This window comes from Colletotrichum spaethianum, assembly GCF_022836535.1.
Source record: "Colletotrichum spaethianum MAFF 239500 DNA, contig07, whole genome shotgun sequence".
In the NCBI taxonomy this organism is placed as follows: domain Eukaryota; kingdom Fungi; phylum Ascomycota; class Sordariomycetes; order Glomerellales; family Glomerellaceae; genus Colletotrichum; species Colletotrichum spaethianum.
The window spans coordinates 342,998-369,105 of record NW_026054777.1 but is presented as its reverse complement, the minus strand read 5'-3'; the positions used below and the strand labels follow the sequence as shown (position 1 = coordinate 369,105).

Below are 26,108 nucleotides of genomic sequence, written 5' to 3'. Positions count from 1 at the left end.
CAGAGGCACAGAGGTACCTTCTATGGTACCACGACTGTCTGTCGAACAATTTGACGCTAAGCTCAATACCGTAGAGTACGAGAAAGCGGGGCCGCAGATGTCGAAAGGCGCAGCAGCGAGATTGGTTGGTTCCGTATTAGAGAAGCAGGAAAGGGAAGGAAGGGGTGAGGGGACCGCGAAGGGGGGGAGAGGAAGGCCTTTCCTTCCATTCAGAGGGACCGCCTAGAAACATGGGTCTCGGGTGGGGCGGAGATGGGGCGGGGCGTGATGTTAACACCCCTCCCTGCTCATCGAGATCGATCATCAGAGCGTAACCCGATCAAACGCTCCTAGATTGTCTAGCGATCGAAAGCAGTCGAAATGCCACTTTCCCTTTCCGCTGGCCCTTCTGACACTGATTCCACATGCCCAAATCCAAAGGTACCTGCGCTATCGTATTGTACCGCACCGTACCGCCAGCATGCTTGTCCCCGCCACTGCGAATGCGACAGGCCCTGGCCTGGCGGCCCAGCTTGTCTCTAGACTACTGCTCCTCGCACCAGCAACCTTGCGGCAGAAGCAGCACCGCTACCTCCTCCTCCCCGCCAATCCCCTGCCAAAGTTTCCCACGCACCACCCACCTGTCTTCTACCCGGCCGTCGAACATTGCTCCGGCTCGTTGTCTTGTTGTGCCCTCCATCTGCTCTGCTCCGCCGCCTGATACACGGTCGTTTCCCCCGAGCACGAACCCTTGGATTGTATAAGACTTGGATACTGCCCTGTTCCACCTTTCGCTTCCCCATCCTCACACACCCTTTTGGTCCCTCGACCACAAGCTATCCTCCCCAACCAAAGCAAGGTATCCTCGACCGACAACACCATCGACACGCCTTGCCTACCATTATACCGTAAGGTAGAAATCGGCATCAAATCATCCCCTATCGCAACACTAGGCGATTTTGGCTTCAAAGGTTCTAGCCACGACGAAGCCTGTCGCCGCATCCACACTACAACCCCCCGTAACCACCCTGAGGATTTACGAACCTCTCCGACTAAGCCACCACTGCTCGTATTACGCTCTACGACGTCTTTATATCAATCGTTGATCACCAAGTCTCCGCGTTGACGAAATGCCGAAGCGATCCTTGGACGCTAGCAACCTGTCGCCCACGATGCAGACGGACCGGGCACAGAAGAAGGTACGAAGCATTCCCCACCGTCATGTCGTGTGGCGTTTAGTCCAGACAATATACACATCCTATCACCTACGCTTCATCATCTACGACGCAATGCCCTTCATTCTGCCTCTTTTCAGAATGGAAGAGATGCGCCATTCTAGCCACACCGTTCTTGATGCCATAGTGAACCTGGCTGACCTGTTCTTTGATAGACGGAGAGGTCCCATGAAGAGAACCAGGAACGTGCGTACATCGCCGCTTCCCGGCGGGCGGATCGTAGCATTGAGGCTCGCGTGCAGTCGGCCAAGATGGCTAGCGAGATTCACAAGAAGCGCACTGGCAAGGGCTTTAAGATTTCCGAGGCCATCGTGCAGGCCGAGGAGATGTACGAGGAGGAAGAGGACGACATGCCCAGATCCTACCGCATGCTTGCAGCCCACCTCCAGACTGGCTCTGCCGAGTTTGACTACCGTGTGAACGCATTTCTTGCCAACCGAGTAGCCATGGCAAGCATGGTCGCTGGACTTCGCAACGAGGAGTGGGCTCAGAACCCCATCAACAAGATGTTCGCTGAGCAATTCCCAAACGCCAACAAGCAGGCTCAGGCTTTGTCGCGCAACATCACCAACTCCATGTATTACCAGCCTGTTGCCGGCCAGCGCCCAGCGCCGCAGCAGCAGCAACAACAACCTCAGTCTGATAAAGTAGCTTCGAGCCCCGTGTCGCCAACTTTCGGGACAGTAAACTTTCAGCCAGAGCGTCAGCAGTACCAGCGTGAGAGAACGCAGTCTATAGCATCACCTATGGACATGGCCACCCCAACCATGCGAGAGCACGTCCAGTCTCCTCCTGCTCTATCTCCTTCTTCTGAGGCAGCAGCCGGCACCCCTTCGACACGCACCGCTTCGACGTTCGCTTCACCGATGATGGCCATCGACCACAGTTTCTTCCCGCCCGGATCATCGTTTACAGCTGAGCTGCCTATGGATGTCAAGATGATGGCACCCAACTTGGACATGAGCGATCCGATGTCTCACATGTTCATGGGCAACCCGTTGCAGCAACAGATGTATTACCCGGACACGCATTCGATGGCTGATCTGAAACACGACCAGCATCTGAATGATATGACTTTGGCCAACCATGAGTACTTTAACGGAGACTTAAACCCGTATGCCTCGCGCTACGACGACCCGCGAAGCGAGGCCGCCACACCCGCTCCCAATATCAACGACAACTGGGATGCCTACCTAGATTTTGGCGAACAGTCTGACAATGGTGCCATCGACCCGACATTGTAGTCGGCATACCACAATGTGTAATTTGACACGGCGAACATTTGATGGATTTAATGCAGAAAGAGGAGGAAAACGACAAGTGGTATGAATGATGAAAGGACCCTGGCTGGTTCATGAGCATGACTTTTTAGAGTACGCATTTGCATCGGTCGGTCCACAAAAGGCGGCATGGGATACCCATGGGAAGGCATCAGGTAATCTTTTCGGCGTTTCGGTATGGGATATTCTCCCTGATCCTTGGGTTTGTTTTTCTGTTTTTCAAAGTTCTGTTCACAAACGTCCGTCTCTTAAGGACTCAAAAGGATATGTATGTCCTAACTCATGTTTTTCTTACGTTGGCGACTCGTTGTTGCCCAAACGTACATGCCAAAAACATGGCCGCTGTACGTTTGTTCAAGTTATGGAACAAGTGATACCGAGGCGAATATTACAGACGATGGTCACGTCCTCAAATACGGATGGCAAAGTTGGACTGGAGAGGAGGATGTCAACAATCAAAGCATCATTTTGATCAAAATGTCGCTGGTGGGTTCATTGCGGTTTGGCGGAAGCAAATGCTGGTAAGAGGCACGATCCCGCGAAACTTGGTCAAGACACTCTCTTGGGACTGCAAAAAAATAAAGAAAATACAAGAAAATGATATATTTGTCAATGCTTTGGTGTACTGGCACAATACGTTCGCACACCCAGTCCGAGGAATGTGTGGCCTGTCTCGAACGGAAATGGTGTTGGTAACGCACTGATAGTCGTATAAAACAAACCACCCGTGTTCAGACGTGTTTATGCTACATTGCTACGGCCAGAGCTATCCTCGGCGCCCTTCCCACAGCTTTTGCATCTTCGCGATAGTACACCGGGAACTGGGATTGCTGTGTTTGCCTGTCGAACCCCTATTGACACGGCCATAGGTTATGGGCCACAACGAGCTCGGAATCCATTCCCCGGTTGTTGGCCCGAGCTGGGCATGAAGAAGGGAATGTCGAGGGCTAAGATGAGTCCACGCACAGAAGGACGCTTTTGGCCACAGGTTTCTAACGGTGTGGCAAAAGATGAGAAGACTGCCTAGATCAACGGCACCAACAAGCCCCCGGGGTCGGCTTCTTTCTGGATCCCCATCTCAGCCCGCGCTACTTCCGAGAATCCCCGGTTTGCCCGGGTTGTGGACTATGGAGACGTATCGCTCTCCTGAGCTCAAGTGTGGTGGTATGGTCATCTCTATTGTGACTCTCGTCAAGATGTTTCCGGCTAGCCGACGAGCGTGTGCTGAAGAGTCGCCACAACCGAGCGTGTGACACGATTACTGCTACGAAAGCCCATTCCAATTCTCCGAAACAGGTATGTGACAATACAATATCAGGTGTTGATAAAATCCAACTTCGTTTGAAACACACTTTATACGTATTTCTAATCAGGAAGAGAGATCCCAGAGTTTTTGGCCTTACTGAGGCTTGACTGAGCCTATGGCATATTGTTGACATGTGAAAGAGATGTTCCAACATATCGAACCTCCGGTTCATGGTATCCACTCCGATCCGGTCCGAGATCCAAGGTGGGGTTCAGACCCGGGGCTTTGGCTCGAGTCCTCGTCCCGAAGCGAATGCCGAAACGTGATACAAAGAGGTGTCCCTGGCAATCTAAAGCAAAACGGAATTTTTTGGAGGGTTGTTGAATAGTTACCTTTTAGTCAACAAGGGTACAGAGGTTGAAGACGCTATCGATGCAGCCAATGGGGAAGCCTCACAACTGCGTCTGGGTACTGACATCTATGTGATACAGACACTAAGGTGACCAAACCTATCGCCCACGAGGATTCTATCACATTGAGTTTGCATAGGAGTAGGATGTAAATCCCGTTTCGTCTGATGGTTGCGCGTTCTAGTTCGGTGGCCTCAAACACACAAGTAGAGAAGCTTATTCTTTCTGTTACCTTCCTTCAAGTCTAGCCGCGTGCTTGGGCTCAAAGGTACAGCAGGACCGAATGGCACATATAGGGGCTTGGACATTTGACCTTGGAAGCCCCCGTTATTTTTATTCAGAAATGAGATGAAAAGAATACTTCACAAAAACCTTTATGAAGAAACATAGCGTAGTCTGAAATGTAGTTGTCTTGAATATCGATGAGGCCTGGTGAAGAGAAATTCTTACCTAAGCGATGAATGACATAAGCAACCTTTCTCAACAGTAGGAAAGTGCCGGTTGGCGGTCGCACCTGCTCTACCCTGATGACGGAACAGCCCCACTGAACCAACGGCTGGGAAAACTTCCTACTGGCACAAGCCGCTGTCACACCCACTGTAGCAAAGCTCGAGTCCCCTGGCCGGTTCCCATTTAGCGACGTGCGCGCTCGCGACTCTTCGATCCACCGAAACAATTCCCAACCTGTAATTTCGAAGTCTGGTCAACATTCATGTTGGCAGCTTCCAGATTCACCCGCCGAGTCATGACGTCCGTATACGCCAATGGCTCTGCCAAGGCGGCCTACTCCTCATCTTCTGCGACGACGACTGCCCTGAGCCGATGGAGCATCGCGACGAAGCAGCTTCCGGCCGTCGATAAGATCAAGTCGCTCCACATCTACGACTTTGACAACACCCGTATGGTTCCTCACGCCCGCCTCGTGCTCGCGCGCGAATGCCTGTCGCAAGATCAAAACTAACTTTTGTCCGTATCTACAGTCTTCAAAACTCCCTTGCCGAACCCCGCACTATGGAGCGGTCCTACGATCGGCGTGCTGTCAAGCCAAGACGTCATCTGCAACGGCGGCTGGTGGCACGACTCCCGAATCCTCGCAGCGACGGGCGAGGGCGCCGACATTGAAGAGAAGCGCGCGTGGGAGGGCTGGTGGAACGAGAAGATCGTCGAGCTGGTGAAGCTGAGCATCAAGCAGAAGGACGCCCTGTGCGTGCTGCTGACGGGCCGCTCCGAGCGAGGGTTTGGGGAGCTCATCAAGAGGATGGTTCAGAGCAAGGGCCTCGAGTTCGACATGATTGGCCTCAAACCCGCCGTCAGCCCGACGAACCAGCACTTCTCAAGCACGATGCACTTTAAGCAGCTCTTCCTGGCGGCCGTCATGGAGACGTACAAGAACGCCGATGAGATCCGCATCTACGAGGACCGCCCGAAGCACGTCAAGGGGTTCAGAGACTTCATGACCGAGTACAACCGGAAGCAGAACATGAACGCGACGCGCACGCGCGGCCCGATCACGGCAGAGGTGGTTCAGGTGGCGGACCTGTCAACGACGTTGGATCCCGTGGTTGAGGTTGCCGAGGTGCAGCACATGATCAACCTCCACAACGAGGAGATTGCGAAGCAATCCAGCGACGTCCGCCCGAACCGACTGATGGTTAAGAAGACTGTCTATTTCACGGGCTACATGATCAGTAAAGAAGACACGGCGCGCCTGATGAAGCTGGCCCAAATTCCCTCCGGCATGCCCGAGCAGGAGCTCAAGTTCCACGCCAACAACATCCTCATCTGCCCGCGGCCCTGCCCCGCCAGCATCCTGGAAAAGGTCGGTGGCATGGGAAGCAAGATGAAGTGGGAGGTCACCGGCACGGCCTGCTTCGAAAACAGCATCTGGGCAGCCAGTCTGCGGCCGGTCCCCGCCACCGCAAAGTTCCACACGGACAACCCCTCCCCGCTCGTCGTTCTTGCCCTGCGCAAGGGCGCGCGTCCCGTCGACGCCGGCAAGATCCAGAACTGGCAGCCCGTCCCCCCGGAAAAGGCCATGACCTTTGAGACGACGGTCGGCGAGAAAATGATCCTCCGCATCGAGCCCGAGGACCCGCGCGAGGACGAGTACGAATCGCTCTTCGCCAACAAGTCTTCTAAGCGGAAACATGATGGCGGCGACTACTCCCGCGACCACCACCGCCACGGGAACAACCCCTACAACGGGCGCAACGAGCGCCGTGACTTTCACTCGGGAGGAGGAGGGCGTGGCCAGGGCCGTGGCGGTCACCGAGGCGGAGGCGGTAGGCGCGGCGGAGGCCACCGTGGGAATGGCAAGGGCGGACGCGGCGGCCGAGGCATGCACGGCTACCGCTCGCTCGACGACGTCGAGCCGCGGAACCAGCAAGGAGGCTACGGCCAGCCTGTTGAGTATGACGACAACAGCTACCCATCCCTCCCCACGCAGCCGCAACAGCAGCAGCAGGGCGGCTTCCAAGGACAACAACAGCAGTACCAGCCACCCCATAACACGTGGCAGCAGGGCCCTCCACCGAACGCACCAACGGGCCCGTCTGGGCGCCCCATGGGGGGCGGCAACTACGGAGGCGGCGGCGGTGGCGGAAGCGACCTGCAGAACTACTACTAGGCGTGATGGTCTTCAGAGGGCTCCCGGAACCTACCTGCACCGTTCGGCTTGGGACAGTTGCTCGAAGCAACTTGGGCGACATCTGGGGACCGTGATCGAGTTCATGGGTCGTGTAAAAGCACAAGTGAGCCATCCTCTTGAGTAAACAACACATACAAAAAACGCGTCGACCAGTCAAGGAACAAAAGGGAGGCATGGAGGTTCGTGGAAGGGGAAATTCGCACTTTTATATGGTAGGCGAGCTCGGCGTCCTGGAGGCTATGCTTTGATTATGATACCTTAGTACCTTGCAATACAAGCAAGTTGATTCAACTTTTGGGGTTTCGCCGTGCTGATGCATACGACACGTCATCTGCATGATCTTCTGGTACTGTTTAACATATTCTTTTGTTAACTTTCTCTATCCCTTTTTTTCTAGTCTTGCCAGTCCTCCAAGATGCGCCGCTTGCAGCCGCGATCCATCTTTCTTGCACAGAAAGCCTGATTCATCCTCTAGAGCTCCCCCGACACGGACCGGGATGCCAAGACCTACTCGTCATCCGAGTCGTCCTCCTCCGAGTCATCCTCCTCGGCGTTCTCCAGCCACTCGACCAGGACCCTGCACTTCTCCTTGAGCGCCGACATGCCCTCGCCCTCTTCGGCGCGCGCGTCCTCCCACCAGGCCAGGATCCCCTCCTCCTCGAGGACGTCCAGGCCGTACAGCTGCTGCAGCATGGCGGCTAGCAGGACGCCGGCGCGGTGGTGCTCGAGGTTCCGGCAGCCGAGCAGGGCGCGCTGCAGCGCGAGGACGAACTCGACCTGCTCCTCCTCGCCGCCGCCGACGCCGACCTCGGACACGAACTTGAACGCGCCCTTTTTCGAGTTGAAGGTCGAGTCGGCGGCCTTGGGCGGCTCGAGGCCGCCGTGCTCGGGCTCGAGGAGCTCCGCGGCGCGGCGGGCGAAGGCGATGGCGACGGCCTTGCGCATGGCCACGTCCGAGGCGTCGTTGGCGAGGCGGAGGCCCATGAACTCGAGTTTGGCCGAGTCGAAGTCGCCCGACTCAGCGCGGAGGGCGTCGAGGAGGCCGTGCACGGCGTCGTAGTGGAAGCCCGACTTGCCCTGGGAGTCGTCCGAGACGAACGAGTCGGCGCGGTTGCGGGAGTCGGCGGAGAAGGGGGTGACGGCGGAGCCGGCGTCCGAGTCGTCGTCGTCGATGTCCGAGGAGAGGGTCGAGATGGTGGAGGTGGAGAGGGAGAGGTTGGCGAGGTTGTAGATGAGGGAGCGCTGGAGGGTCGAGGGGTCCTCGTCGTCTATGTCCTCGGCCTCGGGGTCGACGTAGCGCGCGCCCTTGCCCGAGGGGCCGACGAGGTCCGTGTCTGGTGTGACGGGCTTGCCGTTGTGTGCTGTGGTTGCTAGTACGGTGGCCTCGGGGACCTTGCTCTTGTCGCTGAGGGTGACGCCAAACGAGAGGAGGGAGCCGGCGTCGACGGTGGAGCCCTTGCCGACGACGCTGGAGTCGGCCAGGATGGAGCGGGTGATGACGGCGTCATCCTCGATGACTGCGTCGTCCCAGATGAAGCTGTTCTCGATGCGCACGTTGCTGCCAATCTTACACCGTCTGCCAATGATGCTGTTGGATACTCTGCTGCCGGCGCCGACAGTGGCTCCCTGGCCGAGGATCGATCTCGAAATCTTGCTGTCCGGCGCCATGACTGTTCCATCCTCTATGCAGACCGCGCCGCTCGTCATCTTGTACGTCTGGCCCGGAATGACGTTGCAGTCGGGGACAAAGGGGAACGTCCAGCGGCCGAGGACGTCCTTGCTGATGGACTCGTACATCTGGAGGTTGCTCGCGCGGGCGGCGTAACCCTCCTCGAGAACCTCCGCGTAGATCGCCTTGCCGTTGAGCTCCCAGTCCTTCAAAACACCGTGCAGGAAATTCCTCCTCGGTAGCTCGTAGTCAAAACTCTCGGACCAAAGGGCCAGCACCTCGGGGGTGCAGATGTCGATGCCCGCGTCGATCAGGTCGCTGCGGATCTCGAAGTCGGCCGACAGCTCGTCGATCACGGCCGGGTCGAGCGTCATGTAGTGGTCGCTCTGCAGGGGGTGTGTCTCGTCGTAGTGCAGGCAGCGCTTCGTCTTGGAGTCGATCACAAATACCGGGTTGATGCCGTTCGGCTTCGTCCTGTGCTCCTCGGCGCCGCCCGATCGCAGAACTACCGTCATGATGTTCGTCGCGGCAGCCTCCTTGCGCGCCTTGTGCGCCGCCAGCGCACCGTCGAGGGAGATGTTGGAGACCACGTCGCCGTGAACCACAATGAAGTCGCCGTCCATGATACCGCGTCCGTCGAGGTCACGGAGGAAGTCGCCGATGGAGCGGGCGTCCGAGACGCGGATGAACTGCAGGTTCGTGAAGGGGGTCCGGATGGACATGGGCGACCATCGTGATGTGTTGATGTAGTTTTCGATCTGTTCGGAGTGGGAGCCGCAGTAGATGTAGACCTCCTGGACACCGTTCATGGCGAGGAATTCGAGGGTATATTCGATGAGGGGCGTGTTTGCAAGGGGGAGAAGGCACTGCGGGCGGGCGGTTAGTCGGTGTCGCATGACGACAGGAACTGTTCCCATGAACTCACTCTTGGCTTCTCTACTGAGAATGGAGCAAATCTGTCTTGGAAGGAGTCGGCAATGACCTGCAATTGCACAAAGACAAGCAACCGGGTCAGCCATTTCGCGAACCATCATCTCGGCTGCCCCACCATGACGCTTGGAAACTCACCACGGCCTGCAAGACATCCTCGCGCTTGCCGTCGGCGCCAGCCTTGCCGGACTTCTTGCCTTTGCTGGCACCGGAGGCCTTTCCCTTTTGCTGCGACATCGTTGGGATGAGGTGGATCGCGACGGGGGGTGGGCGGCGGCTTTCGGGGGGTATCGAGTAGGTTGGTCGCGGGGTCGTGAGTCAAAGCAGAGTCGCAAGCTTGGGAGTTTGGAAATTTAAGGTGAGTGACTCAACCGTTCCGATGCGGGGTGGGTCGTGCGCTAACCCTGCCTCGGTGTGTTTCGGTGTATCCTTTACCGAGACTTCGTCCCAACCCGGGTGGGTAGAGTGTGCATACTTCACCATATCATTCCAGAGTTTCGATGTTGTCATGCTATCTCCTTTAATTCTTTCTGTTTAATTTCCGAGTACGTCTCGTCTATTCACAGTGAATAACGAAAAGCTGCCTCAACGACGCACAACCCCAATGGGAAAAAACGAATGATCATTACAAGCTGGAAAAGCATGTAAGTATTAAGAACTAAATAAAGACAACAAAATTAAAACTATTCCTGACGCTAAAACAAGCGTAACATTAGGTTTTAGGCCATCAAGCCAGTAAGTTGACTATCTTCGTCGCAAGTATGAAACTTGGAGGGGATGACAGTCCTGGCTCCTCAGCATTAAGAACATCTCTTTACGGCAGTTTATGGAAGCCACCATGCGTATTAGAGTGGAACTAGCCAGAATAAATTCTTGAGTCTATCCAGAGCCTAATTTTGGGTCCCATCTATTTCCCTGTCATCAGACATGATAGCCCTTACCAAGCTGTCCACGACGATACAGGAACCTTCAAATCTTTTAATTTCGCGACAGCCAGAAGCACCTCCTCATAGTTCCCAACAAGAATTTCCATCCTCCATCTTGTAAGTATTCCACTGGGGAAGAGCGATTACTAGTTTACCTACAAGGTTCGTTTCTGGATTCTCTCAGACACCGCAGCCTCTCGCTCGGTCCTGTGTCATGGGTTACGAATCACCCGGCGAGGAAGACGACGATGACAGCTCCTAGAAACCGGAGAAGACGCGTCAAGTGCACTTTTCGAAGCAGAGACTAGACGAATTGAATATAGATGACTGGCTGAGGAGTCCAAGTGTTAACTCTCAGCAACGAACGGTTGTTCCCGCTGTGCGCTTCGCCATATAATTACCCCAGTATTCGACTGGTATGCTTTCTCCCACAACCCAACAGCAGATAGAATAACCCCAAGATAGAATTCAACTGTTAAATTAAAGTCCTCGGGTATAAAGCCGACCAGTTCCTATGTACAATGACGTAGATATCGTCCTCAGTCAAAGTCCTCCCGAAGCCCGCGCGGCAACTACCACCTTAACATTGACCGAAAAGGTCGGCACTGCGGCTGTGCCATAGTCAGACCGTCGTATCATCTTAGCAAGCAACAGAGGGGAGACATGAATGAACAATGTGGTCATCATACAACATGGAAAATAATGAAAAAAGACTATCGGGTATTGATTATGCAACTCTCATACCGGTGTACCTGCAGAGTGTGATTGGGTTTCGAGGAAAAGTCAGAGGCAGTTTTTGAGGTGAAACTAAGTTACAAGAGGTATCATGAAGAATTTGGAAAGTCTCACCTTGTGTAACAACTGAATGAACACAAATCTAATAGCCATTCAACTGTCTACTCATTCTCTAGTCTTGTGATCTCCGCCTGCAATGGGTCTCTTGTGGCATTGTGTTTCTTGTTGGCTATGGCTACTAGCTCTTCTACAAATAACAGCGAACATCCGACGAAAAGCAATAGTTCCTACTTAAAGACATGTTGAAATGTCCGAACACTGCAGTTTGACCTTCCACCGCCTCCTCCAACTGTTACGCCAGCAAGCACAATTCTGTCTCATCCTCGTCGACGCTACCCCCTTGATTTAAATAGACCGTGGCCTCTCCGTCCCATTAGGACAATATCGCGTAGTGTACCATACTAGTGGGTTGGCAAGACCAGTCTGAGCATCTTGTCGTGCCATTACGTCATGAAGGAAGCCAGGGCACTTCGGATACAGGGCGAGCAGCTCAGCACGGGTGTTGTGAGTCTGTGTAGTGACAGAAGCATAGGCTGCCATGAAGTCACGCAGACGAGGCAGGCCACTAGCAACAGAGTAAGCTAGCTCGATATGGCGCAGAACGGGACAACGCCGGCTGATGTTGATCTCACCCTTCGCGTATGCAAACAGTGTAGCATCCAGGAGTTGCACCCAGCCGTGCTTCGCAGCCATCATGGAAAGTTTGACAAGCTTCAGCTGGAGGAGCTCTGCCTCCACTCGTGCATTCCCTGTTCCAAACATGGGTATTCCTTCAACATCTTGAAGGTGTTTTCTGATGTCGTCCAAGTCTGGTTGCCTTTCCTGCCCGTTACTGTCCCAGGCATGGCTACACACAACTCCCTTGTAGACCCCAAATGCGCCCGCTTTCTTCTCGTATTCGCAAAGTCTGAGCTCTTCGAACGAATCAGTTTTCTGGACTCCGTCAGAATGGTATGCGTCGAAGTATACTGCAAGCGTTTGGTACTGAGCGGGATGTTTCTCCGTTGCATCTGTTATGGGCATGGGGAGGGGCAGCACGTTTAGCAGCCTCTCTCCAAGATTCAAAGCAAATGGCTTGGACAGCATTTGAGCTGTCACGGTCGGTATTTTGCTTCGATAACACCAGCGTACCATGAGGCCAACAATGTCAGGCTCCTCGTCTGCAACATGGATTTTGGAGACGGCCTCCGGCTGCGCGGAACGCATTGTACGAATAACGTCGGATGGGATCAAATGCCTGTGTACAAAGAATTCTGTTTTCTCCACGCCCGCATAGAGGGTAAGTGGTCGTTGTGCGAATTCTCTGCGGTCGAGAGTCAGTACCTCATTAAGCTATTCAGTACAGGATACACTCACCGACCGGCATTCAATAGATGCCCGGTGGGGATGGTCTCGGGAGGTGTATCATTGGCAATCTCGGCTTTGGTTGCAACAACTATCTCCACTGGTTGAGCCTCGATAGCAGGTTGAGGTTCCAAGGGTTCAGGTTTTGGCCTCTTGGCCAGTGGAGTCTCAGTGGGATCCGAACCCGCGCGTTCGTGCTTTGCTTGTGTAGGAGCCATCATGACCGAAGCGACGACCACACTGTGGGGAGGATGGCAAAGGCTTGCGGCTCTAGAGATGAGGTGAGGTGGTAGTGGGAAAAGAGAAGAGAGAAATTTTCAGAAAGAAAAGGACCAAGTCGTCAGGTGTTTCGACTAAAACGGATTGAGCAGGAAGGTAGTCCAAGGAAAGCGTGTGGTCAAGGACCAGGAGGGAAGGCGCGGTTGAGGACCCTATCGCTCTTTCCTCAAGGTCGACGTGCAGTCTCGTCCTCGAACTTCTGAATGCTGGCAAAGTGGAAAGTCTAATCCACCTTGATTTCCCCTTAGCAGTTTCTTGGATATATCAAGTATATACCCTTCCAAGAAAGATTCAACGTCAGTTCAGAGTGAGCCACAAACCTATTAAGATATGAACAGAAGCCTTCTCTGGCCCGTATCGTGAGAGACGTCCTCGCCGAGCTTCGATCCCTGCTCAAGAAACAGGCGGGCAAGAGTAAGTTGTCCAACAGTCATCTTTAGCTTCAGTAGGCTGGCAAGAGCACAAAGGGTAGCGGCTGTAACCTAATTATATCGACCAGTGACTGCCGTGGTCATCTTCACTCGCCGCGGCCCCGATGGACTACCCCCTGATCTCTTCTCTTCATGAACCTTTTCTGACGACACAATACTCCGACAGCGTCGTGTGTAGTTGGTTTGATACCGCGCGACTCCTCTATCACTGCACCTTTTCTTGGTTTGTAGTCAGTGTGACGAGAGTCTAATTCGACGTCTAACTCCATCTGAATACCAAGACACAAAAACCAATGGGTTTCACCTGTATCGCTGGAGTGTTCAGAAGTCTGTACTCTTCCACCAGAAAAAGCAGAAATACCGTCAGCATGAGTCGAGGAAACCACATGATCCTCCCCTTTCGAGGCTCATAAGGATCTCGAAAAAGTGGAATCCCACAGCGAGGAAAACGTCAACCATAACTCCCTTCTGGGCGCTCATTGCATTGAAAGGTAAAAGATCATGGGGTTTACTCATTGCGTCGAAATCGTTGTGTATTTAGTGTTCTTCTAGATAATGGAAGTGCTGATGTCACTCAGATCAGCATGGCCTGGACATGCTTCCCTGTCCATCTACTTCGAAAGACAAAGACGACTTCTGAGTATGGCTGCCTGTTCGCTTCGCACTGTTAGCGACATACTCACATCAGAAACTTGAAATGAATGGATAAGGAAACAAGACGATGCAGCATCCTTACGTCCCTACTCGGCTGTGTCTGGTCTATCATTCATTGCCTGCCTGCCACAACTTCAATCCGACCACAGAACACCGGTAACCTCATCCTCACCACCGCCCGATTACACACTCCATAACATCCGCCTCACGTGCCGGCAGGTTCTCCGAGATGGGGTCAGCACAATAATCAGCCGTAGTCACGATATAGTCTAACCCCTCGTCCAACCCTCCGCAGCAGTTTCACATCCAAAGTGCCAATCCACGCCGGCACGCTCTCTGCTACCGAAGCTCATGGCGGACTACGCCTGGACGTGTCGCCAGCTGTACGGTATGGAGACCGTGATACGCGAGTGGATGCCGGTGGACTACGGGGACTTTGCCTGGGGCTTGTCGGCAAGGATGGATCGCTGCCACGATCCCTCGCTGGCCGTCTCGAACCTCTTCCGGCGGTGCGCGAGGTTCGAGGAAAGTCAAGGAGGAACCTCTAGTGCCTGGTTGAGGTCTCCTTCCCTTGCTAGATTAGCCTGACAGTAAGTTTTCCTGGTATCAGACCTTGGATCCGGGCCTTGGATCGGGCCTTGGATCGGGCCTTGGATCGAGATGCATCAACATTAAGAATTAAGAAGAAAGGGGTTGGATGACTATGATACGCAGTACGAGGGTCTCGTGGTCAAGTTTGACCTATATTCTCAGTTGCATGGTACTGAAACTTCTACTGCGAAATGCTTACAGGTGGAAGGTCTTCATCATTCAGTTTCTTGACATCTCATGTACACGACTTCATCAGCAAAGTCGCTCACTCCTGTGGTCTGCGGGCAAGACCCGCGTGTCAAACAAGCCGCCGTTCAAGGAGTTGAATATTGGATCAGTGATCATTCAAGCCTACGCCACGAACCACCAAGCCAATTCGGTTGGTATTTGAGTCGACCATCAAACTTGAACCCCAAAGCCGCGTGCCACGATAGGGATCAAAGGGCCAAGGGAGGCTACGGCCGGCAGCTGTTGGTCCACAGCGCAGTACCCCGGCTGCGAGGCATAAGCAACGTGCAGCCGGGCACTCGTAGTCAAGACACGGTGTCTTGGCGCCCGCCCTCTCCGTAGAATGTTCGGCCACGATGTGTCTCAACCCAATCTCCCTATGCATGGAAAGTTCGGCGATGTGGCCTGATCCGATCCAGTCCGGACGCTCGGGTCTGAATGGCGTGCAAATTCTGATCCCTTGGAATCTTCACAGCCAACGACACCGTGTCGGAGAAAGCCGCATGATCGTACCAGAGAATACGCGCACCTTGGGCCGTCGTGTCTCGCGAACCATGTTGCCTGCAGGCCATTCCTTGAACCACTTCATGATCGGAAGTTGCCTGCAGTTGGAAGTTGGGGTAATCTCAGGGCAGACCCACTCGATCTAAGATGCCCTTGAGTATGTACTATGTAAGTCTTCGTACGCCCCTTATGGGGGTAGGTAGTAAATGTCGTCTCAAGTCATGGCGTCTCCCCGGAGCAGAACTGAACCAGGTCAGCAACGAAGGGTACGGAGTTAGGAAGTTGTTCCATCTCGATACAAATGTATTGCGCCCATTTCAAGGGCTGCCGCGCCAGTAGTTCCCTGCGCCGCGCGGTACGCGGTTGATGGCAAAGCATCAGCAGCGAATAGGACGGATTTTGGACGTCGGATCCGGCGGCCTCGGATTGCTTTTGGAAACGCCAATGTTGATCCCCTGCTTATTTTCGGAACCTTTCCCATTCCTCTCCGTACCCATTAAATGGAGACGCCCGAGAGGGATGGACAATTAAAAATTCAGAACAAAAAAATTAAAAAAGGGTCCCCCAGAGGCAGCCGGGAAATATCCGATTGTACGGTCGGCGGCGGTGACACAGTGTGGTGGTCGCGGCTCGGTTGAGCGGGCATCCGTCAAAACGTGCCTCTCGTCGGCCCTGGTTGCACCTTTTGCGCTACGGTTTCGCCGATTGGGATCATCCCCCAGCAGCTGTGACGGATTGGACCGGGGTCAACCTCTCACCTGACGCTCGAAAAATCTTGCCGTCCCGCCTCATCATTTTCCCTCTCCCAAAATCACAATCTCCTCCCCCCACCGGTCGGGAGATCTCACGGATCCTGGTCCTGGGCGCCAAGCTTGCAGTGTGGATGGTGTGACCCGTGCAGAGCTGGCAGCGTCCCCTCAGTTGCGTCATACTGGGTCCGGCCTCACTGTGTCAATGGGACAGGCTGGCTTTGGGGGGGGTTCCTATGATAAGCTCAGCACTTCAGCCTCCATCAGCAAGTGTGCCATCTTGTCCATGTTCCGCTCGGACGTTGGATGATGATGATGGCTTCAAGCTTGCGACAAAGCTTCGTTGCTTTAATTTTAGACGGAACACTCCGAGATGGGCAAGTTCGGCGCAGGCTGCGTCACCCTCCCTTGACAGCATGCTTTGGCGGCATCCCAGCTGTCTGTTTGACGACGTTGAGCACCTGGTACCGCCGTACCTAGCTCCGTCCAACTTCTTGGTTTGCCTTGTCGATCTTGGCGCCGGATGGAATGCTGTCCGTTTCGGAATCGGCCCAAGACTCCAGAATCCACTCTAGTGCTGTGCTGCTGTGCTGTAGGTATCCGTAGGTACGCTGGGCCGCTTGAACCGACCAACACGTCTTTTCTCGAGTCCCTTGCATTGGCCAACTGAAGGGAACGCAGAGCGTTTCTCTGGGCATCTGGGGCGGCGCGATGCCGTCTGCCCGTCTGAACTATCGGAAGCATGGAAGCTTTGCTTTGTGGTCGGTTTGAACCGAAGCGCTGTGCCAGCCAATTGGGTCCTGGCTGGAATCCGTACTGGAGTCGAGTCACTGATGGGTCGCACGCGTTCTCGAGACATGCTAACGTCCTCCACTCAATGCTCCCGTGAAGGCAAAGAAAGGTCACCCCGGGTGGTAGATTGGGATCAGCAAGCGGCGGTTGAACGTAAGCAGACTTGCGTTACACTTTTAAGAAATTGGAGGAGTCAAGCTCAAAAGTGCAAGTCAATGTTTCGCATGCCACTTGTCAGTTGCCGGCCTTTTGCGTCGTGGTGTTCTGTACAGTAGGTAGGTCGGCAACCGGTGAACACATGCCGTCTTCAGGTGGATGGATCGCCGGAAGGAGGCAGCTTGGCAACTTTGGCCGAGGCAGCCCGAACGGCTAAGCTGGCTGTCAGATTGTGGCAGCGTGGCAGCGCTCCAAGGCTCGTTTGGGACGTTTTGGGAAGATCCAATTAATCAAGGCTGGCCAATCACCATAATGGCAGCTGTCGCGGATCGTTGCTATCTCGGTCCTCAGGACCATGATTAGACAACTGGCACTGGTACATAGTACGATAGTAGGCCATCTCGCCGTGACAGTCGAGCTGCCAAACCCACTTTCGTTCACACTGGCATCCACTGGATTGGCGGTTGAGGAGTGTTGACAGGCGGTTACACAGTATGAAGGCACGAAGGGGCCTCCGCTGTGGGTTGTCTTGGGTTTCCTCTGAACTATCTCATTCCCCGCATGGCAGGGTCCTTTGGGTCATTGAGAGCTGGATGGTCCCGGTATGCATGCGCAGTGACTCGGCAAGACCAGACAAGAGATGCGACGGTCTGTCTCGATTGTGGACTCTCGCGGCGCTCCTGTGATGAAGAGGACCAGTAGATAATGTTGTGTCGTAAACGACCGAGTGCATCTCGCCTGTTCCATCGTCGGGGTACATGCGCGCGCGATAGAATGAGACACAACAGGATGGGCACTTGGGTAAGGCGAGAGAGACCCCTAGTGACAGAGACTGGATCCTGAGAAACCATCGTTCGGGGTGGCATGCGGCTTGTCTTTCCGCTGGAATTGCTTTTGGGGCGCCGCCCATCATGTAGCGGGCAATGAAAGTCCCCGGTGTCTCTGTCTCCCTGTATGTCTTACGTGCTACTCATCCGGATCTTCTTGTGGGTTCAGAACACGAGTCGAGATGTGTTCAGCTCGTGACAACGGGGTAATCCAGGGTCCAGGGCGGGGAGAGCTTCGCACTCCCCTGATGAATCGTCGGCTCATGGTCGAACTTGATGGTGTATGGCTTGCAGTAGAGTTGAGGCAAACGTTGGGCCCATGGCTTGACATGGAGAAGCTCCAAGAAGGCATGTCGTCTACGTAAGGCGTGTGTGTCTCGGACTCTACATACACACGAGATGGGACGAGCAGCGCCGTGCATGTACCTATTTGTAAGTAGGTAGCTCGCTGCTTAAATTGTTGGGGGGTTGATTAGAGTGTCGGGGTTTGCTTGCCGCGACTTGCCAAACCCTCTGCGCATTGTTCGCAGCATATCAGTGCTGTAACTGTAGTGTGTGGTTGACCAGATGAGCCGGGAATGTCCTGACAGGCGTGCAACGTACACAATACTGCGCAGGGCGAGGAGAGACGTCGAGGGTGAGAGAGTGGTGGATACCCGAGTTGTTGGACACTGGAACTGGCAACATTCTCGAACTGTGTACTTTATGTACCGTACATAGGAAAGTCGGCTTCTGGCCGACGTTCGGTGGGCAGGTGAGTAGGTACGATGTCTTGTCTGACTTGGCTGTTGCCATTCATTTGGGACGGGCTCGATCGTCCAACTGGGTATAGTATGTAGTCCTAGCTATGTGCGTAGTAGAAACCAAAGGGGGACAGCGTTTGTGCGTGCTGGCGTACCGAGGTAGTCCCGGCCAGAGACAGTCGACAGAACGCCTCAGGCAAACACGATGACAGTGCGATGCATGGGTACGTACCATACACCGCAGCCGCCTCGCACACCGTGTTGTTGCTTTCGCAAGGACAGTATGAGGTCATTGTTTCCGACACGGACCTGATGTGGGCCCGCGCAGGCGACAGCTGGAGACGTCCCAGCTGCACCACCTTTCATGTGTGGGGTCGCCGGGCCATAAGCAACGAATGGAAGGACACGAACTCGCAAGGGCTGATCCACTAGGCGGGTGTCTCTTGTCTCCATCGCAGCTTAACCACTCCCAATGCAACCGTAGACTAAGCCACCTCCACCAAAGAACTGGGACCATGACTTCGACTCGACAGCGCTGACTAGGGCCAGGGGGCTCCAGGGCGGCGAGGTGCTCAATTTCAGATTTCAGATTGGGGCCTTTCTCCAACCAGCAGGCAGGCAGGAGGCTTCAGCCCCGGTCGTCTCGCAGTCGCAAGTCCCCTACCCTTCCGTCGTCCTCGTCGGGTGCTGGGCCACAATTCGCATTCCCAGCACCAAAAATCACATTCGCATTTTTCCCGTCCCAACCAATTTCGCCCGCCTCGTGGCTCACACTGTCCCCTCCCGCCCGCCGCCCGTCGCCCCACGGTCGCTTTTCTGCTCCTGGCACCCGCCCGCACCGCACCCGCTTTCCCTTCCGTAGTGTACTGTTACCACGCAGGAGTACCGTAGGAATAGGATCAGGAGCAGCAGATTCATCGACTGCGCTTGCACATCCCAGACCTTTCGAAACTCGAGGCAGCCAAGTCCAGATATAGATGTTCTTTTACCTGCTTGCCTGCCTGTCTGGAACACTGAAAAACAAACCATCTTGTTATACCCCATTCGGCCGTGCCACGAGGTTGACCTCTCCGATCCTCAGGTGGCAAGGAACAGACCACCGGCAAGAGTATCCGTATCCTGCCTCGCAACATTAGATTCCCAGAGCAGTTGCACAAGCCAAAGCCAAGCAAGCTCCTCCACCACTTGGGCCTTTCCCTTTTCATCCGTATCGACTCCTCTCCGGTTCGATCTCCTCCTATCAGTTTTGCCCTGATTTCCTACCGCTCGCCATTCTCCCTCCCCTTCGTCGTATTCTTTTGGACCCTGGCCCCTAGCGACCGCGACCTGTGCCCTGCATTTTAAGGTAAGTTTTTCCCTCTCGCTTTCGTCCTTCCCATCTTGCATGGGGTCGAATCTCGGGTCCTGATCTGAGGTGCATACTCTTTTAGGAATAGGGGGGAAAGAGAACCGCAAGCCACTTTACCTCTCACCCACGACGGCAGCGGCAGCGGCAGCGACGGCGGCAACACGAGCGCGAACGGCAGTACCAGCACCAGCACCAGCATCATACCGCCATACGGCCCCCATCATATCGGGTAGCCCTTCCGTCGCTTTTAGCAGCTACTTGCATCAGCAGCGTGCTACGCTACGCTACCTTAGCACCGCCACCACTGCCTTTTGCACGTCAACTTCCAAAGCACCGCTCCATATCGCATATCCCGCCGCGCCCGTGACCGCCGCACCTCCTCCTCCTCATCCTCCTCCATCACCACCAGAGCAGGGCAAGCAACCAAGCATATCCAATTGACCCCATTCCCTGTCGGGCCACCCAAGTCACCACACCCCCTCATCCTTGCCCCCTTCCCACCCCCCTTGCCCCCGTCCCCGTCTCCGTACCTCATTCTCCCTCGTCGGCCGGGTCCAGTCAGTACGGACCAATCCAGTCAGCAGCGAGCGACCAAAAACCAGAACCAGAAGCAGCACCAAGCAAGCACAAGCACAAGCACCAGACCTTGTTGCTCCACGCACGTCGGGCCTGCTATCCATCCATATCCATCCATCCTTCTGGTGCCCTGCGTCGGCTCCCAGTTTCTCAGATCTCGTCTTCTCGACCATCGACTCTGCGAAACCTCAACCCTTCGCCCAATTGAGCCGACAACCTCTTTTTCGCGAGAACGCCCTCCCTCGACCCTACCAAACTCTACCTACCGATCGGGGCATATTCGACGGTTCACCAACGCCTACATTTTTCTGCCACGGCCTCTGCTGTCTAAGACCCTCTACTGTCCAACTTAGCTTCCATTCCCTTAGGCGACCGCAACCGGATACGGGCACATTGCTGCGAAAGCTTCGGTGGAGATTGGCCTGTCGTCGCCTCCTGCCAGTTTCGATTCCCAAATCCCTGGACCCGTCTGGACTTCCACGAATTGTTCTGCAACAAGCTGCAAACTAAGAAGCATTCTTACCAAGCGAACCGTTGATCCATCGTGTAACTTACTTTTGGCGGCCAACTGCGGTGTTGACGAGAGCACACATTCAACGAGTCCGACACGGCTTCACATTGTCACCTACGTCGCTGGATTGACCTGGAGGGCGCGCATCATCTCTTGAGCTCATCTTTCGACCTCGGCGCTCACCATGCCCGAGCCCGACTCCGTCTCCGCCCAGGGCGGCGGCAGCAACTCCAGCGATTTTGTAAGTCCAAGATCCTCCAAAGAGCTTTGGCGCTGGTGCCATCATCTTTGCTGACTCTCTGCGCGCAGGTTCGCAAACTATACAAGTTCGAAGACCCCTCAATGCACGCCGATAATTGCTGGTGGCTAACGCTCGTGACAGGATGCTGGAGGACCCTGCCTACGCCAACATTGTCAGATGGGGAAACGAGGGCGACACCTTCGTCATTTTGGAGGTGCGTCGCAGCCACAATGCGCTGAAAATATGGCGATGGAAAACTAATGTGCCCGCAGACGGACAAATTCACTAACGACATCCTCCCGAAACATTTTAAGCACAGCAACTTCTCAAGTTTTGTCCGACAGCTGAACAAATATGACTTCCACAAATTGCGTCGCAACGACGAGAACAACGAGTCGCCATACGGCAAGCAGGTAGGAAGGAGACACCACTAACCGACACAACAAGCTAATATAGTATGCAGGCGTGGGAGTTCAAGCACTCAGCCTTCCGTGCCGACAGAAAGGACAACCTGGATAACATCAGACGAAAGGCTCCTGCGCAGAGAAAGACGCAGCAGACGGAAGATCAGTTCACCACTAACCAGTCGATCAATCTGCTCCAGGAGACCCTCTTCGCGCAACAGCAGCAGGTGCAGGCGCTGCAAGAGCAGGTTGCTGAAATGTCGCGGACTAACAAGACGCTTGTCCATGAGGTCCACACAATGCACAAGATTATCGACGCCCAAAGACAGTCGCAACACGAGTTGCTCAACTACATGTCGCACGCCGAGGACAGGATGAGAGGACCCAGGTACCACGGCCAAAACCCGCAGATGAACGGGGGCGCCATCGACGACCAACCTCCCGAGTTGCGACGGGCCAGGGAGCTCTTATCGAGCGTAACGACCAACAGCATGGTGGACCGAGAGCTGGAGAGGCTGAACGGCATGTATGCGCAAAGCTCTCCACCTGACTCTGCATCTTCCCTTATGTTCCAACCTGGAAACACCGGGATGCCGCCCATGCTTGCTGAGCATATGAATATGCGTCACCTCGTTTATCCCGTGGGCGAGAATGTAGGCATCGACCCGTTGTCCCAGGACCATTTCAACAATATCCCTTACACCCTGAACTCCTTGCCGATGAACGACTTCCAGGCCCAGCCCGTCGTCAAACCGGAACCCGGTCCAGCCACGCCCGCCCCTGCCGCTGCCGCGCCGCAACGCCCGCCTTCAAACGACAAGGGTCTCTGGGGTTCGAAAAAGCCGAGGGTGTATCTGGTTGAGGACGATAGGACATGCTCTAGAATCGGTTCCAAGTTCTTGACACAAATGGAGTGCATCGTCGAGCTGGCTGTAGGTCAACTTTCTCTCAACACCGGCCTTTGCTGGCGATGATAGCAGCTTGCTAATGGCCAACAGGAAAACGGTATCGACGCCGTCAACAGGTGTAAGGAAGTGCCGTCCGGGCACTTCGACCTCATCTTCATGGATATTGTCATGCCACAAATGGACGGTGTGTCTGCGACGCAGCTGATCCGTGAAGTCCACCCCGACGTTCCTGTCGTCGCCATGACTTCAAACATTCGACCCGAAGACATCAGCCATTACTTCAACTGGAGTAAGTACTTTTTCAATGCCTCCCAGGTTTTCAAGCAGTCATTGACGAGAGTTCGCCACAGGCCTGAACGACGTGTTGGCGAAGCCGTTCACCAAGGACGGCATGCTGCGCATTCTCCGGAAGCATGTACCGCACCTCCTCAAAAATGCGCCGCCTGATGAGCTCGCTGTGGGCCACGGAGCTGCCCAGCTTCATTCTAACAGCATGACCGTCCCCCCGATGAACCCCAAGTCAAGTTCGACTCAACGCCGGGCCAGTCACCCGCAACAACAGCTTCCTGGCACTCGCCCGGACAAATACACCAACCATCCCCTAACGTAACGAACATTGAAACTGGATATCCCATGGCGAACACGGCCCAAATGGTCATCACGCCAACGTCAGCCCAACGGCCAACGTTCCAAAATATGCCGCCTGGGATGCAGCAAATGCGTGTGCCTGACCACCTTGTTGGCGATGATCGGCCAGAGAAGCGTCAGAGGCTATACGGGCCACAGGGCGGATATGCCTAAATTAGGGTCCGCCACGACGTATCCCTTTCTACTTTGCTGTCAATGTCGACAAGCTGTACCGGCACGGCTTGGACAGACAGGTCGGCCACTCTCGTGACCCTTCGACCAGCAGATGGTCTTTGCGTACGAGGGGCCCGCGAGTTTTGGTTGTTGTTTTTTGTTTATTTTTCTTCTCGTTGAGAACGAATCGGAGAGGGTTCATCTTCGTCAGATACCGAAGGAAAAGGAGGATTGTTTGACTTGGTTAGTGCTGCATGGTTAATGTGCGTTCGCCGACAGGAGGCGACTGACGATGTCCCAAGACAGGACATGTCGCCCATCGGTTTCAGCGTGGACGACGATCGAAGAGCATGGCTCAAGAAAGCTTCTCAGCCTCGTTTTTTTTGGGGTTCGTGACCGGAGTTGGTGGAGTTTTGGGTTCGCGTCCATGAACCACGCAGGAAGGTATACGGCGAATTTGAAAAGAGATCTGCAGTCATCTATAAGAGGCATGTGTTCCTCGTCATGAATATACATTACCACATGCGCACCTGGGTCCATCGGAAGAGGAAACATCAGCAGCAACGCTGCGGGAAGCGAGACTTTTGACGGATGACGAAGGTTGCTGTCAGTACGGGACGCCCGGGCCTGCTGCATTCGCCGGTGTTCCGTGGGCTACCATCAGTGAGTGCCCTGGATAAATAGCACCCACCCGCTCCTATAGGCTTCCAGAACCCTCCATAGTGTTTGTGCCACAGAACGTCCGAGATCCGATATGTTGGAATGGCCCAGCTAGGGTCACTCACAGCCGCGAGGGTACAGGACCCTTAACCCATGCGCAGGGACGGGCAGTTGCAGGAAACAGCTGGCTCGGAGAGTTGACACCCAGTCCCCCGTTTGATGTGCTGCGGTGGGCCCCGCATGCACGAATGGTCGATGGCGGTCTGGACCCGACATAGTGGCGCCAGTGGTCTGATGTGCTAGGGGTCCCTGCCCAGCGGTCCTGAAGGGTCTGGACCGTTTCCGTTCGCAATGCTGCGCGACCACGAGGTCCCGGATAGGTGGTGGGTGTTGGGGGGATCTCATCTGAAGGGTGGTGCTGCTGCGCCGCCTGGCCCACCACGGCCGTTGGAGTTCCCTCTCTTCTCTTTTGTCTTGGGAGGAAGGGAAGTCTGGGATTCGGTCCGGGGGGTCGTTTGTAGGGCTGGCCGCTGGGCTCCACGACTAACGGGTGCAACGCTCCGTCACGGACGTGACTGTGGAGTCGTTGCATTATAGAGATGGCAAGACGGGGAACGCTGATGTGCTGGAGGATACGAGGACATGTGAGGGCGGTCGACGAGTCTGGGAGGGGAAGCCTGTATAGATATACAGAACGACTTTTTTTCCGTGGCCGAAAGTGTAGGGAAAGAGGAAGAAGGGGGAAGGTGTTCGAGTGGGATCGTCTAATGTGGGAGGCCACGAGAGTTTATGCTGCGGCATGTTTGGTCGAGACGAGATGGGGAGCATGGGCCACATTCGGTTTGAGGGAACTTCTGCTTTGACCAGCAGCGACAGCAGCCGCCGCATTAGCAAGCTTTGAGGGTCACAATGGGCCAGCCAGCCAGGCCATGACGGGCCTATGATGAGCCCAGACCGTTATGCTGATGCTCTAGCCGCTGCCGTCACCCGCGGACCGGGTCTGGCCAGACGGTCAGACGTGAGTGAAGGACGAGACCACGTCCGCCTAGGCGCAGGCAGAAGGGCGCCTGGCTTGGCATGGAAGTGTAATGAGGACAGGGGACGGCGCTGGCGTAGAAGTTTGAGTTTAGTACTGGCACGGGAGAGCTATATGTCCGTCACTGTGTTAGCGTATATGTATATATAGGAAGGGTATAAGATGAGGTACAGAGAGCTCGGCTCGGCAGGCTTGACGGGAGGGGAAGTCGAGAAAGCAATGCCTCAAAACGAGCTGGGGACGTACTCCTACGCACTGCCACGGGTATCTATACCTGTACAGATTTTACTGGAGGCCAGCAGATCTTACAGGTCTGCAGCAGCGTCTTGCATGCTACAGATCCCCCTGCGAAAGTACGGCGCTCGGGTAGGAGGGACTCGCAAGGGGGTCGTGGCCGTGTGTCGTGTGGTGGGATGTTTGATAGGTATATGCAAGGTGCGGCTAAGTGTGGGCAGGCCGAGATGCGGTCCAGTTTTTAGGGAGCGGGAGGGGGAGCATGCACGGGACGTGACACGGGGAGAAAAGGGAGGAAAGGAAATCCGCGTGTTTGCTACTTACCTAGCGGAAACAAGCTTGGCTGCTTGGGCGAGGGGTCATGGGCTGGTCTAGATTCTGGGAGACGGTCGTACGGGATTTGATGCCGGTCGAGCTGGTGCGGTATGTAGGTATTGTGGACTTCAAAAGGGCGATCCCATGGTCTCGACGGTTTGGGAGAGCATGCAAGAGCTGCTGGCCAAGTATGATGTGACTCTGTGGTAAACCGAACGACGGGGAGCCGAGGATGAAACAGGAACCTTTCTTTCTTTCGTGATGATCTTATTCTTCAGGTCTCGAGAGGGTGCAGGCGGTTATATGGCAGTGGCGGTCTCGGGCCGAGAACGTGGGCAGGCGAGGCCCGCTTCTCTCCCTCATCTCGCAGCCCAGCACCAGCCTGGCGGATTGTTCCTGGCTTTTGGGACGGAGAGTTCCAGGGCATCAGCCGCATCATCACTGGAATACCAGTCCTCGCCGTGTGTTCTTTGGGGCGATGGGCTGGTTGGGGACGCTGGATCGGCGATCAATCAGTGTCTCGACGTCCATGGCTGCTGGCTGGACCGGTCCGAGGGAACCTGATTTCGCCCCCATTCCTTTTGTTTTTCGAACCTCAACCACCGATGCGATTTCGCGGCCTGGGCATGGGATTTGAATACCCGCCCTTGGCCCCCAAC

The 26,108-nt window shown here is 55.0% G+C and overlaps 6 protein-coding genes across 6 annotated transcripts; 3 read left to right on the top strand and 3 right to left on the bottom strand.

Moving 5' to 3' along the window:
• Nucleotides 1-1,109: 1,109 nt before the first annotated feature.
• ColSpa_03523 (uncharacterized protein) lies at nt 1,110-2,458 on the top strand (the record flags this gene model as incomplete). The annotated part of the gene is made up of 2 exons (XM_049269735.1): nt 1,110-1,178; nt 1,370-2,458. 2 exons carry the CDS (start codon nt 1,110-1,112, stop codon nt 2,456-2,458), a joined length of 1,158 nt encoding a protein of 385 aa, XP_049125692.1.
• Nucleotides 2,459-4,895: 2,437 nt separating this feature from the next.
• On the top strand, nt 4,896-6,776 carry ColSpa_03522 (uncharacterized protein; the record flags this gene model as incomplete). Its single annotated transcript, XM_049269734.1, has 2 exons — nt 4,896-5,049; nt 5,131-6,776. 2 exons carry the CDS (start codon nt 4,896-4,898, stop codon nt 6,774-6,776), a joined length of 1,800 nt encoding a protein of 599 aa, XP_049125691.1.
• Nucleotides 6,777-7,304: 528 nt separating this feature from the next.
• ColSpa_03521 (putative transport protein) lies at nt 7,305-9,633 on the bottom strand (the record flags this gene model as incomplete). The annotated part of the gene is made up of 3 exons (XM_049269733.1): nt 7,305-9,332; nt 9,392-9,448; nt 9,535-9,633. 3 exons carry the CDS (start codon nt 9,631-9,633, stop codon nt 7,305-7,307), a joined length of 2,184 nt encoding a protein of 727 aa, XP_049125690.1.
• A 1,829-nt stretch (nt 9,634-11,462) lies between these two features.
• Nucleotides 11,463-12,679, bottom strand: ColSpa_03520 (uncharacterized protein; the record flags this gene model as incomplete). Its single annotated transcript, XM_049269732.1, has 2 exons — nt 11,463-12,354; nt 12,474-12,679. 2 exons carry the CDS (start codon nt 12,677-12,679, stop codon nt 11,463-11,465), a joined length of 1,098 nt encoding a protein of 365 aa, XP_049125689.1.
• Nucleotides 12,680-19,492: 6,813 nt separating this feature from the next.
• On the bottom strand, nt 19,493-19,984 carry ColSpa_03519 (uncharacterized protein; the record flags this gene model as incomplete). The annotated part of the gene is made up of 2 exons (XM_049269731.1): nt 19,493-19,824; nt 19,888-19,984. 2 exons carry the CDS (start codon nt 19,982-19,984, stop codon nt 19,493-19,495), a joined length of 429 nt encoding a protein of 142 aa, XP_049125688.1.
• A 1,050-nt stretch (nt 19,985-21,034) lies between these two features.
• Nucleotides 21,035-23,013, top strand: ColSpa_03518 (transcription factor Sp1; the record flags this gene model as incomplete). The annotated part of the gene is made up of 5 exons (XM_049269730.1): nt 21,035-21,091; nt 21,243-21,305; nt 21,555-22,427; nt 22,494-22,692; nt 22,754-23,013. The coding sequence occupies 5 exons, from the start codon at nt 21,035-21,037 to the stop codon at nt 23,011-23,013; spliced, it is 1,452 nt and encodes a 483-aa protein (XP_049125687.1).
• Nucleotides 23,014-26,108: the final 3,095 nt, after the last annotated feature.